The sequence below is a fragment of the Diceros bicornis genome, chromosome 7, assembly GCF_020826845.1.
Source record: "Diceros bicornis minor isolate mBicDic1 chromosome 7, mDicBic1.mat.cur, whole genome shotgun sequence".
Taxonomy (NCBI): domain Eukaryota; kingdom Metazoa; phylum Chordata; class Mammalia; order Perissodactyla; family Rhinocerotidae; genus Diceros; species Diceros bicornis.
In genome coordinates, this window is record NC_080746.1 from 14,079,875 (window position 1) to 14,092,383 (window position 12,509).

General features: G+C 45.3%; 1 protein-coding gene across 1 annotated transcript in view; it reads right to left on the reverse strand.

The window, feature by feature from the left end:
• Positions 1-12,165, reverse strand: part of GRAMD1B (GRAM domain containing 1B) — a 234,389-nt gene extending 222,224 nt beyond the window's left edge. Inside the window, exon 1 of the mRNA XM_058544967.1 lies at positions 12,038-12,165. Within this exon, the coding sequence (XP_058400950.1) occupies positions 12,038-12,063 (26 nt within the window). The 5' untranslated portion in view covers positions 12,064-12,165. The remainder of the gene's footprint in view (positions 1-12,037) is intronic.
• Between the last annotated feature and the right edge of the window lie 344 nt (positions 12,166-12,509).

Here is a 12,509-nt window from a genome sequence, read left to right on the forward strand (position 1 = left end):
TTTTAAATGTGTGGTGGTAAAACAAAATTTACATGTTCAAATTACCCTCCCTAAGCATTCGCTCACAGACAATGAGGGCAGGAAGAGACAGATTCAGGGGGTGCAGGATGAAAACTTTACAAGATAATCTATATGCAGGGCAAACTGAGGGCCAGAATACTTGACATGTCACCCCACAAGCTGTCACCCTACTGGGAACACCATTCTACCCTACCTCAAAATACCTTTCTCCAGCAACTGGAGATTTAGTTGCTGAGACTAAATTCTGTGTCAGGGGTTGGGGGTGCTGGTCCCAGATCTGCCACTAACCAGTTTTAGGGACTTGGATGATTGACTTCTCTTCTCTGGGCCTCATTTTCCTCATCTGTAAAAAGGCTAAATGAGATAAGATTCTAGGATCCTGAATAGCCAGGAATATATAAAATAAGGTGAAGCCTCAGAAGGCAACCGAGATCCTAATTTTCTATATTTCTTATCCAGAAATCATCATAAAACTAAGTAATGACTGAATTATTAGAAGGACATTCGAACAGACTGTTTCCTGGGTAATTGCATTTGACTTCTACATTGAAGCCCTACCTTTGGTCTCCTACCATAACAGCCGTGGAAGAAACCAGAACTACCTGTAAAGAAGGATAACAGACTGACATAGAAAGGATGTTTTAAAACCTTGCTTCAGTGCTCTGTAGTCAAGGTGAACAAATAAACAGGCAGATAAAACAAAGCTGAGACTTTTTTTTTCTGATTTATAAAGCTCTTTTTGGATGACACCAATTGTTCACAGATACCTAGAGACCTGTGTTCTTTTGGTGTTTACATGTAGAAGGGAGACACACAGTTGCACCAAATTACAGATGTTGCAGTGATGCAGCAGACAACATCTAGAAACAGGGGGAGCCTGAAGCCGAGCCTGGGAGGATGGTGATGGGGGAACAGAGAGTCAGGATAGACTAACCACAGAGAACTCTAATAGAACAAGTCAGAAGAGGCCAGACAGGCAGAGCTCATTACCTGCTGGTGCTGGCCCCTGAAATGACAGAAAGATCCTTTGTCTGCCTCAGCAGGCCCATCATTTGCTTGGTTTCTAGTGACAACACTTGTAGAAAGCATGTGGCTCAGTGGTGAATCAACCTCAAAGAATATGCCAGATTGAATGAAAATGGAAACCATTATGTTACCTGGCTGGAGTGGAGGTGTGGGGAATGGCCCAGAAAATTCACTTCGTGAACGTAAAATTTCATGAAGTAAAAGACAGGAACTGTTCTCTGGAAGGGACAAATTTATTTTTAGGCATTGATGATATAAAATAAAATAAAATGATAAAGCCCATTTAAAGAAATAGTTCTGTGGCTTGGACTTTCAGAAGTCCCAGGTGGAAAAAGCTGGCAATCACATGTTTTTGAAACTCTTCAAAACAGCTGTTAATTGGGCTCTGCACCTGTACATAATCATAAGACCTGGTGGCAGAGAGACCATGAGATGTCATCTAGCACGGCATTCTGTTCCCAGAGAGGCCCACACCAACTCACCCCAGACGGATGAGGACCACTCAATGTTGAATTTCACGGCCTTTCTTGGTCACCCATGCAAGAACAAAGAGCGCCAGCTTTTGATAATACAAATAAGACAATGCTAATTTAAAGTAGGTGGGCACTGACATGCATCCTGCTGAAACAACCCTTTATCCAGACATCAACCCTAGAATCTCAAAGTACCTCTGAGATCTGTCAGGATCTCCACCTCCAATCCTTTGAAATTTCACCTTCTTTTCCCCTCTTAAATCTCATCTTCTATCTCATCACTCTCCCAGTTTATCAGTCATCTTCTGGCTTTACTTCCCTTTAGGTCACTTTCCTCGACAATAGTCACACCAACACTCTCAATGCCTTGTGGTTTTGCCAGACCTTCCCAATTCATCTTCTACCCCAGACAAATCCAATCAGCTGCTCTCTCTGCCCAGCTCATGGGCCATGGTGAAGACTGAGACAATAGTGCCACAAAAGAGTGTGTTTCCAGCTTCAACACGTATCAGCTCTCTATGGAAATCTTTTTGCTTGCCCACAGTCAATAATTTTAACTCTTTAAAACTTTTCCCTTCTTCTTGAACTCCCTACCCCACTTCCTACTTTACTCTCAGAAGATGACTTCACTTCTTCTTTATGGAGGAAACAGAAGTTGCCTCTTAAAGCTACCTCTTGAAGTTATCTCTTGAAGTGACTTCCAATGGTCTTTTCACATCTGCACTTCTGAAAGTAGCACTCATCTTTTGCTACTTTCCTACTTTTTCCGAGAAAGGAGCATTGCTTCTCTCCCCTTATATGGTTTTAATGAGAATTAAATTTATCAATAAACATAAGATATCTAGCCCAATACTTGGCAGGCCACAAATAGTGGTTCCCGTTCATTCTTCCCCCTACGAATTTAATCCTATATGTATATACACACACATATATATATATAATTTTTTTTCTAGATTCTATTACCTCTTGAGTTCTTAGGAACCCTATTCTCTGAGCTGTCTCTTCTCTTTCCTGTATCTTTAATCTCTCCCCTTCTATCTAGCTATCTCTCCGCTATTGACAAGTATATTCAAGTGCTTCTCCACTTTCTAAAAATCTTTTTTTCGTTCTTCTCTTCTAAGTTGTCACGCCTCCCTTTCTTTCAAATATTGAGAGCCATGCCCCCAAACTCTCTGCTGTATTCAACTCATAAGCCCTTGGCAATGTTACTAACTCACTCCTGTCTCATCTTCCCTCACAACTTCATTGAAACTGTTTTGCTAAGTTTGTGAATGACCCCCTACATCTCTACGTAATGGCCTCTGTTCAATCCTCATCTTGCTCAAATTTTGATCTCATTAGCTTCACTTTCAACACTGCTTCTTTTCTGGTACTTCACATCTCAATTTATGGCCATTGACGGAGTTCAGATAACATCAAGCTGGAACATTAATGCAATCTATGGCTCCTCCTCTTCCTTCCCTCAGCCTCCACCACTCACCTGCTACCAAATTTTGATGACTCTTTTTTAAACTAACTCTCAAAGCTGGACAGTCCTTTCCAACCTTTCTTGCCAGAGTTCAGACCGCACCAAATCTCACCTAGACTACTCAGCAGCCCTTTTACGGCGTCCGGCCTTCGGACTCTCCCTGCTTCTGTTCATCCTCCACATTGCTGCCAAAGTTATTTTCCTAAAAGACGAATTTGTTCTTCTCACCCTCCTGCTAGAAAATGTCTGGGGCTCTCAGGTGCCTCTGTTAAGGACAGCTATATAACCAGACCTTCACAATCTGACGCCAGCTCGCTGCTCCAGCCTCGTCACCTCTCCTACAGCACACCTCATGGTCTGACCAAATTACTCTTCATGAACTCATCAAGCACCTCAAAACTCCACGTCTCTGCACACGCTATCCAACTGAAATATGATTTGACCCTTCTCCATCTGGAATATGCCTACTCACTTTTTAAAACCCAGCTCAAATATATCCCTTTCTGAAAAAGCCTTCTCAGATTCACCTGGGCTGTTGTGCTCACTGCTCTGGATTCGGTGCTCCTATGCCACCTCATTCTTACCTCTGTAGCCGCTAACAAGTTGCCTTTGTACTTGTTACTCTGTACTTGTCTTGTACTTTGTTTATCTTCCTCACTATACCATGAGCTCTTTGAAGAAAGAATTATCTTATTCAACTCTGTATCTCCAATACCCCCCATCTGGTTTCTTGTTTACCAAGTTTGTTGCAAGAATGTAAAGAGAAGATATGGTAAAACATAAGAAAGAAATAAACAAGAACAGAATAAAATTGGGGTAAGAATACATTACATCCTGCCCAAAACTGGTAGAGATGAGATACTCTAGTAGAAAAGAATAGGAGATAAAGGACATTTCACCAGTGATCTGAAAAACCTAGACTCCAATCCATCAACTCATTTCTTTCCACTGCCCAACAGGAATACAATCCATAAGAAGTGCAAATGTCTGTGTTCTTCTCTCTTCTATTTCAGGCTTGTTTGTACCACTTTTTATCTTCTCCCAAGATCAGCCGTCGACTTGATCACAGTATCATCATTTCAATGCAGGTTACAAGATAGCCCAAATGCTCAATGCCTAAATTAAATTTGGCTATTGCTAAGAGAGATCAGGCTTCAGATAGAAGAGTCAAAACCTAGGACTAGCATTGAACTCAGGTTCGTGAGACATCCAGATGTATTAAGAATGATCATATTTGGGGAGAAAAAAAAGAATGGGTGAAATTATTTTTAAAACCCAATTTCATAAATCCTTTTGTCTCATTCATAGTCGGGCAGCACTCCTTTTGTCTCATTCACAGTTAGCAGGCTGTCTCTGCTAACTAGTTCTTGCTTCTTGACAAGCCAAAATATATCATTCAGCTTGGTCTAATTGCTAAACAAAGCCATCAGCACAGCCTTATTTACCTGGGTTTGTACTTTCTCAGACAAATGGCAGGAAGCTCATACATGCAAAAGACCAGCCAGGACCAGAAATTAACATTCTCTATTGATTGTTGCCATGTGAGTTCAAATGGAGGGAATGGCCCCGGCCAATATGAAGAAAGACCTCAAAAGGTTGATTTATAGGGACTTGAATCCTAACAGACTTGCTCTCTTTCGGATGTGGTAGTTTGCCTCAGATTCTGCTATAATTTCTTTGCCTTACAGAAATTTATTTAGCCACTGGTTCAGCTGGAGCAGGCTATGGGGTAGGACTCTCCCTTCAGGATAACCTACAAGAAAAGGAGGGATGTCATAGATATTAGGAGTAGGTATAACACCAAGTTTCATTCAGCATTTTCTTTGACTTAAATGTCAAGAAAACTTGGCAGTGGTTAACATACCAAAACCTAAAAAAAAGGCAGTAGGTGCCAAAGAAAGTAATATAGTCTACTACCTCTCTGTTCTAAATTCCTTTAATTAGGTTTGCAGAGGTATCCATATGTTAAGGAATCCCTTTGTGTACCAACTACAAGGAGGTGCTTATACACCCCTCCCTGCAGATATAGAGAACTAATGAAAGATGATGAGAGAGGCTATGAGAAAAAAGATGGTGCTGAAAATTTGGGGTGGAACCCACAAGAGAAAGAATGGTATAATAGTATTTAAGAATGGATCATAGCATTTAAAAACAGAACATTGGTGGCCGGCCCCGTGGCTTAGCGGTTAAGTGCGCGCGCTCTGCTACCAGTGGCCCAGATTCGGATCCCGGGCACGCACTGACACACCGCTTGTCCAGCCATGCTGAGGCTGGGTCCCACATACAGCAACTAGAACGATGTGCAACTATGACATACAACTATCTACTGGGGCTTTTGGGAGAAAAGGGGAAAAAAAGGAGGAGGATTGGCAATAGATGTTAGGTCAGGGCCAATCTTCCTCAGCAAAAAGAGGAGTATTGGCATGGATGTTAGCTCAGGGCTGATCTTTCTCACAAAAAAAAAAAAAGAAAAGAACATTGGTTTAAGTCCTGGTTCTACCACTTCCTGACTATAGGATCTTGGGCATCATGTCTCTATGTCCCAGTTTCTGCAACTATAAAATGCAGATAATAATAATTTATTCTGGGTAAGGTTCTCATTGTCATGAGATATGAGATATCATTTACAATAAATATAAATGATAATATTTCTTATTAAAATAACAAAGACCTCCATGAGCAATAACACATAATACAAATGATATTTTAGTAGTGATAAAATAATAATGAAGAATTCAAGCTGCTTTTGTTTACTGCCAATACTCAGGAGATGGATAACTATGTCCACCTCACGAGGAAAGGGGAAACTTTTTTTTTTTTTTTTTTTTTTTTTTGTGAGGAGATCAGCCCTGAGCTAACATCCGCCAATCCTCCTCTTTTTTTTGCTGAGGAAGACGGCCCTGGGCTAACATCGGTGCTCATCTTCCTCCACTTTATATGGGACGCCGCCACAGCATGGCTTACCAAGCAGTGCGTCGGTGCGCGCCCGGGATCCGAACCAGCGAACCCCGGGCCGCCGCAGCGGAGCGCACGCACTTAACCGCTTGCGCCACCGGGCCGGCCCCGAAAGGGGAAACTTTTGTATAAAGACTTTGTATAAGCTCTCTACTTCCACACAAGTTGAGGAATTCATCCTGGGGGTTCATTTAAATAAAGACTTGAGCATGAAGAGGCTCAGGGTCCAAGTAGGGAAGTCTGGGAAAACACATGACAAAGCAATGACAGAGACAGTCATGTTCAGCTCCAACGGCTGTGGGACTGGCAGTGGAATTGTGCTCAACTCTGAGCACAACTGAGCTGAAACCTGAATGAGGCACAGAGGCTTTACACCTGAGAGGCCACACTTTGAACTTGATTACAGTAAAGGAAGTCCTGACTTGGGTTTATCTTTTTCCCTTTTTTCCCCGAGATACATAAAAAGTTTCCTTGGCTTCAAAGCCATGCCAGATGAACTCCCTGAACCAGACAGCCAAGAAGAAAGAATGCCGAGAGAAAATGCACATGAATGCCCGATTAGGGGGAAGACAAGGAAATTGGCTTCTGCTCTTCTCTTAATGGACTGTCAATCCTTCATTTCCTCAAGTCTTTGAACACACATCCATATGGCTCATGTCAATGCTCTCAATCGTTCTCTGCGTCAGAGATGAAGATACCTTTTAATAGTCACTGCAGGGAATATTCTCTGACTAGTAAGCCTGTTTAGTTCCGGAGGGAAAGATCAGCCTCTACAAGGCTAGCTAGCAGGAAGAAGAGCTCCGTTCTGAGCTGCACTGTCCGATCCATTACTCCTTTGGAGTCAGAAGTGACTCAACAGTAGTCTTTATTGCTATCCAGTCTTTATTGCTGGACTTGTCCAAACAGCGTTTTAGAGGTTAATAGATGGAGAATCATATAAACATTCAATGCGTATGGCAAAAGATCTCATAAATACCTCACTAAACACAAACACATGCATGGGAAGTGACAAGCTTTTTGAAATAGTTGCACATTTTCACATCTACCCAACCAAGCTTGTCTTATTAATTGGTCCCCTTAACACATATTGTTGGTTTTTTTCCTCCAAAAGAATGGTTATGTACAAAAGGGCATGCATTTAATTGCCCCTAAATCTCCCAGGACTTAAGGAAGTAAGTCTGTGTCTAAACCAACAACACATTACCTGCTCTGTGTTCTAACCTAGTATGAGATGTACAACATCGTTATTCTTGCTGTGCGAGCCCTGTCACACTAGCAGAGTACACATGAGCTTCCCTGACCAGGCCAGCAAATAGGGTGAGAGCCAAATTCTAAGCAAGGCTTCCACTCAGGGCAAGTTCAGCGAAAGTGAACCCTTTCTTGCCATCAGCGAGATCTTGAAGGAGAACTGGATCAAGGAGGCTCACGAAGGCTGGAATCAAACTCAGTGCCAAAAAAAAAAGCATGGGACGGGAAATGCTAAGGTCCTCCAGAACTCAGTTAACTGGAATTCTTCCTGTGGACAAACCCAACCCAGCCAGAGAACAAGGTTCCTTTCTGGCTTCTGCCCACCTTCATTAAAGCAGCCCTGTATAGGGGCCCAGCCTGCTGGTGAGCAGTTAAGAGCACACACTCCGCTGCGGTGGCCCGGGTTTGGATCCCTGGCGCGCACTGACGTACCGACGCACCGCTTGTCAGGCCCTGCTGTGGTGGCATCCCACATACAGTGGAGGAAAATGGACATGGATGTTAGCCCAGGGCCAGTCTTCCTCAGCAAAAAGAGGAGGATTGGCGACAGATGTTAGCTCAGGGTTGATCTTCCTCACAAAAAAAAAAAAAAAAAAAAAAAGCAGCCCTGGTTAGGCTGTTATCAAAGCCCAGGCTTCTCTCAAGGATGCCTTCTTATCTGATTAAGCGGAATATTATGCTAAATATTCAGCCACTCCGGCACTGGCTGTGTGGGTGTGCTGGATAAAATCTTCATGAAAACGCCATCACAGGGTCATTTGTTTAATTTCAATTCTGCAAAATGTAAAAATAGCACGAGCTGCGGTGACGGGTTGAGGCTTGACAGCTTCAACGAGAAGGCTCCAATAGCACAAAACCACGCCGTTCTGCTGGATCGCCTGCTTTCTTCTCTGCCAGAGGAAAAAGAGGAAGAGAAAAAAACCTGACGGCAAGGTGCTGCTTTCCCTCATCTTCTGCTCTTTTCCCCTCTTTCCCCTTTTCTTGCACTCAGTCTCAGTCTTCCTCTCACTCCATCTGTTTCCTCTCGCTCCTCCCACTTCGCTTGCTTCCCCTCTCTGCTGCCCCGCCCTCCCCTCCTTCATCATTTTATGTGTCATTTCTCTTTTTCTCCTCCCAGCGGACCAGTTCTCCTCCCAGGCTTGGATATGCTCCCCTGGACCACCCTTGCCTTCTGGGACAGCCTATCTCCAGCCTCCCTGGATCTGACAAACTTTTCTAGGAATTGCTTTTCCACCGCATTCCCATCTCTGTCCCCTACCCCTTCTCTAAGTCCCAGACACCGAAAATGTTTAGAAAGATGGGATTTCAGAGATCAATTAGATGGAATGGCAGATGAGCTGTCTAGCAGGGGTGCGGGCAGGCAGGTGGCACCTCACTGGTCTTGTGTTTTAGACAAATCAATTTTTAATTTTATGAAGTTTTTAAAAAAATGAATGCTGAAGTTGCACTCTCTGCTCTGATCCTTGAAGCCCACAGCCACCTCCACATCAACCTTATTACAATTCTGGCTCAGAAACAGAAATTTCTCCTTCACCAGGGGCTCCAGAGCTGCTCCAAAAGCCCATATGGATGCTGAGAGAGGAGAGATGCTTCCTGCTTCACGCATGTTGGGTCTTAGAAATGTCCCACTATTTGACCTAGTTTCAAACCAAAGGCTCCAGGTTGTTTCAAGTCTGTGCATATGGCTGATGGACCCAACTCATTCACTATGCTTAGAATGGGTTCCTCGCCTGTGGGATCCATGAACAACAGCAGATATCTTTTTCCCCTACCATAGATCACCAGGAACTTTCTCCCTGAAGACAGAACCTCACTGTTGGTTTGAGGGAAGCCTAACAGAAAAGGTGGTGGCAGACCACTAACTCACAGATTCATAACATCAACTCACTCTAGAAAAGCACTTAAATTCCTGTTTTTATTGCTATCTTACAGATTTGTACTTAAATCCAGTGCCGAGTGTTCCCTTATCTAAAGAACTCTATTGTCACAGACACCAAATGAGGCTTCAATAAATTAAGGCAACCCTCATAACAGCACATGCCTACTCAGAATCCCATTTCCTAAGACATCCCTCCTCCACTTTGCTGTAACACGGTTTCCACCCTCCTGCCTCTTACTAGCAATATTCATACATTATGCAGATGTCCAATGCATACCCACCAGATACAAAGCGAGTGGATACTGGGGCATCCCTTGGAAGCCAGAGCCTTGTATACACCAAAATAAAGGGTATATGGAACCCTAGCATCAAAAACATACATGCAGCATTTCTGCTTTGTACATATTAGGGTTCTGGATCAAAGCAAGAAAATGATGATTTTAGTACAATTTGAAGGATGATCATGCCTAGGCATAAAAGAACATGTTGTTCCTGATGTACCAATCCACAGGTACAAAACAGGGAAAGGAGAAGAAGAAAGAAAGATCCTGATCGAGCTGAAAGAACAATGAAAATCAAAACAAAGTATAAACGGCAGCGGGCACCCCAAGAGAAGGCAATCCCTCAGCAGGGCAAGCAGAATGGCTGATACTTCATAGCAGAATCATAAATAGCAGCCCAGAGACACGAACAGCTGAAAACTACCTGCCACCTGTGTACAAGCAGCAGGCGGTGGGAGCAGAGCAGTGGGAACACATCTGGAATGCAGCTGCAGGCCTGGGGCTGGTGATTTCAGTTACGAGTGTACATTCTACAGCTGTGCCTGATGGGACAGCCCTGACAGGGAGTCCACAGTGAGTTAATCTACAAAGACAAAGGCCAGAAGGTGGGAGCAGGGACCACCTTTATAATGCAGTCTCCTTATAAGATATGATTTTATTCAAGGCCTACGATCCTTGAATATAGCTGAGCAAGAAACCAAGTAAGGCACTCACATTTGGCCACGATGTCAAATTGGGGTACTACTGCAGCACCCTAGTTTGGCTAGGTATTGATCAGTTGCTCATAATGCTTTCTTTCCAACACTAACACCAATGCCCAGCCCCAAATTTCCAAAACCAGATAGCCTTTGAGTGTGGACAAGGGAAACCAGAACTTCCACACGCCCTTTGGAGAGCCTGGATCTCCTAATACCGATGACGCCCAGAAGAGCTCTTGGCTCAAGTTGCAAGTTGAGGACAAGATCTTCTGAGCAAGTTACAAAGTACATGAGCCAAGGCGAGGGGGCCTCAGGCAAAAACTGGCGACCTCACCAGTGACCTCACTGTACACCATCAAAGGCAGCACGTTCAAGTTGTGAGCAGCGGTGAAGGTAACATGGATAGGGACACCAGGTATGAATAAGAGACATGATCTTCAAGTAAGGAACAGAGGCAGAGGCGCTGCTGAAGAGAGAGAATGAACATTAACCTCACCCAGAGCACAAGATGGAATTGCTCACACAGGAGACACATGTCTATCTTTTGTCCTGTAACCTTCTAAATGCTATTTAATGAAAAAAGAGAGAGAAAGAGAGAGAGAAACAGGTCACACTAGAACACGGTGGATGCCTTTCTTTGAGTGTGCCTGTTCCACAGAGAGCCTCAAGATCAGATTAGGGGCAAAGTGGGACCTTGGGGTTGGGGATAGAAAGGCAGCATTTCCAACTTGTTTCCAATATTAGTTTCCTGAGCTCAAAGGGAGAGCCGCAGCTGAGACACGCCCCTCTGGAAAAGCCCCCAGGCAGAGGACTCCTCATCAATAAAACACTGTTTGTGTCTCCAAAAGGAGATGTGCCCACATAGGCACTGGCAGAGGAGACAGCTCAGCCCCCTGCACAAATTTCTTTGTCCTTGCCCAGAGTGGTGGGAGTTTTACATCTGCTGCTGTCATGAAAACATTTTATTATTTTTTTACAAGCCTGTTTTTCATTATTATTTCCTTGGATAAAGCTAGAGATCTTCCAAGAATATGTGATGTGCAAACCCTTCCACCCTACCCGTCTGCAATTCTGGGCATGGGATGGAGTCACCCCTCACAACTGCTCCAGGTCCACCAGAACTCAGCCTGGAAGCACAATGTCAACTGCTTGTTCCTATGTGGACTTGGAGCCTAGGCGCCCTGCTCAGGAACTTTTTGAGGAATGAAGTTTCTCGAGGCACGAGGTTGGCTGATGGGTGCAAACAAGTGGTTTGGGCTCTAACAACTTCATTCTAATGGCCACACCTTCTCATGCCTCATTGACTCCATAAGTATAACTCTGTTTCTTCTGAAATGGAGCTCCAGGCATCCCTAGGTCCGAACCAGGAATTCCTCCAATTACTAGACCTCCCACCCCTACCCTAGGAGGAAATTAGGAAAAGCTGAACCTTTCTCCAGTCTTTCTAGGTACCTTCAGATAAACCCCATGATGTCCACTTTGTCTTTGTTCCAGATCTTGGACTTCTACAACGCAGGGGGAATAGGCATAGGGTTGACGGGGGTGGCCAGGTGCGGGGGAGGGAAGCACTGCCCAGAACAAGCAAAGCCAGTGAGCCCAGTTCAAACTTTTGCCAGAAAGCTGGAGAGCAGCAGACACAGTCTCCATGCCCACAGCACTGTCCTCATCAGAAGTGAATGGAGAAAGAAGCCAGCTTAGCTATCTCTGGAAATTCACGAAGGTGGCAGTCTATCCCAGTGGTTTCCTGGGGACACCAACTCTCAGGTGTGGGCACCACAGCCACGCCACAATCCATGTTAATAGCTTTACCGCGTCCTCTGGTAACTTGGAGGTTGCTCTAAGAAAATTCAGAGGAGAACAAACAGCAGCCCAGCCCCCGCCCCCACCCCAAGGTTTCCACAGCTTCCAGTTTCACCGGATGCCTCATCATCACCCCTGGCATCCAGGTGTGCTGCTCTTAGGGCTCAGGAAGGTCAAGAAGTTCTTACCTGGGTCTGCGGGGAGAGGCACTCATGTAGACAGAGGGTCTGGGCGCGCCGGGTCAGCGGCGTCCGGGACACACCGGCTGCTGGCTGCTGCTCACCACCTCTCCGCGGGAGCCTGGCTTTGCAAAGAGGCGAGCCAGTCCCATCTGGAGGAGGGAGGAGGAGCACGGAGCTGAGGACGCCGAGCCGAGCCCGGGTCGGGGCCGGAGCCGGAGCCCAGCTCCAGCGAGGGGCGCAGGACACCGCCGGCGCCGGGACAGCAGTGTGCGCCCGGGCGACGCGGGCGCGGGAGGAAGCGGAACTCCCCCTCTCGCCGCGGGCTCCGAGGCTCCCGCTGTCTCCGCGTCTAGTTGTTACCGCATCGCGTTCCCTCTTTCTATATATATATTTGCCCCCTCCCTGTGCTTCTGCGCTCCTCTGCGCTTCTGTCGTCCCCGACTCCGTGCCTTCCGCTCCCGTCTCAGTCCCTCTCCCA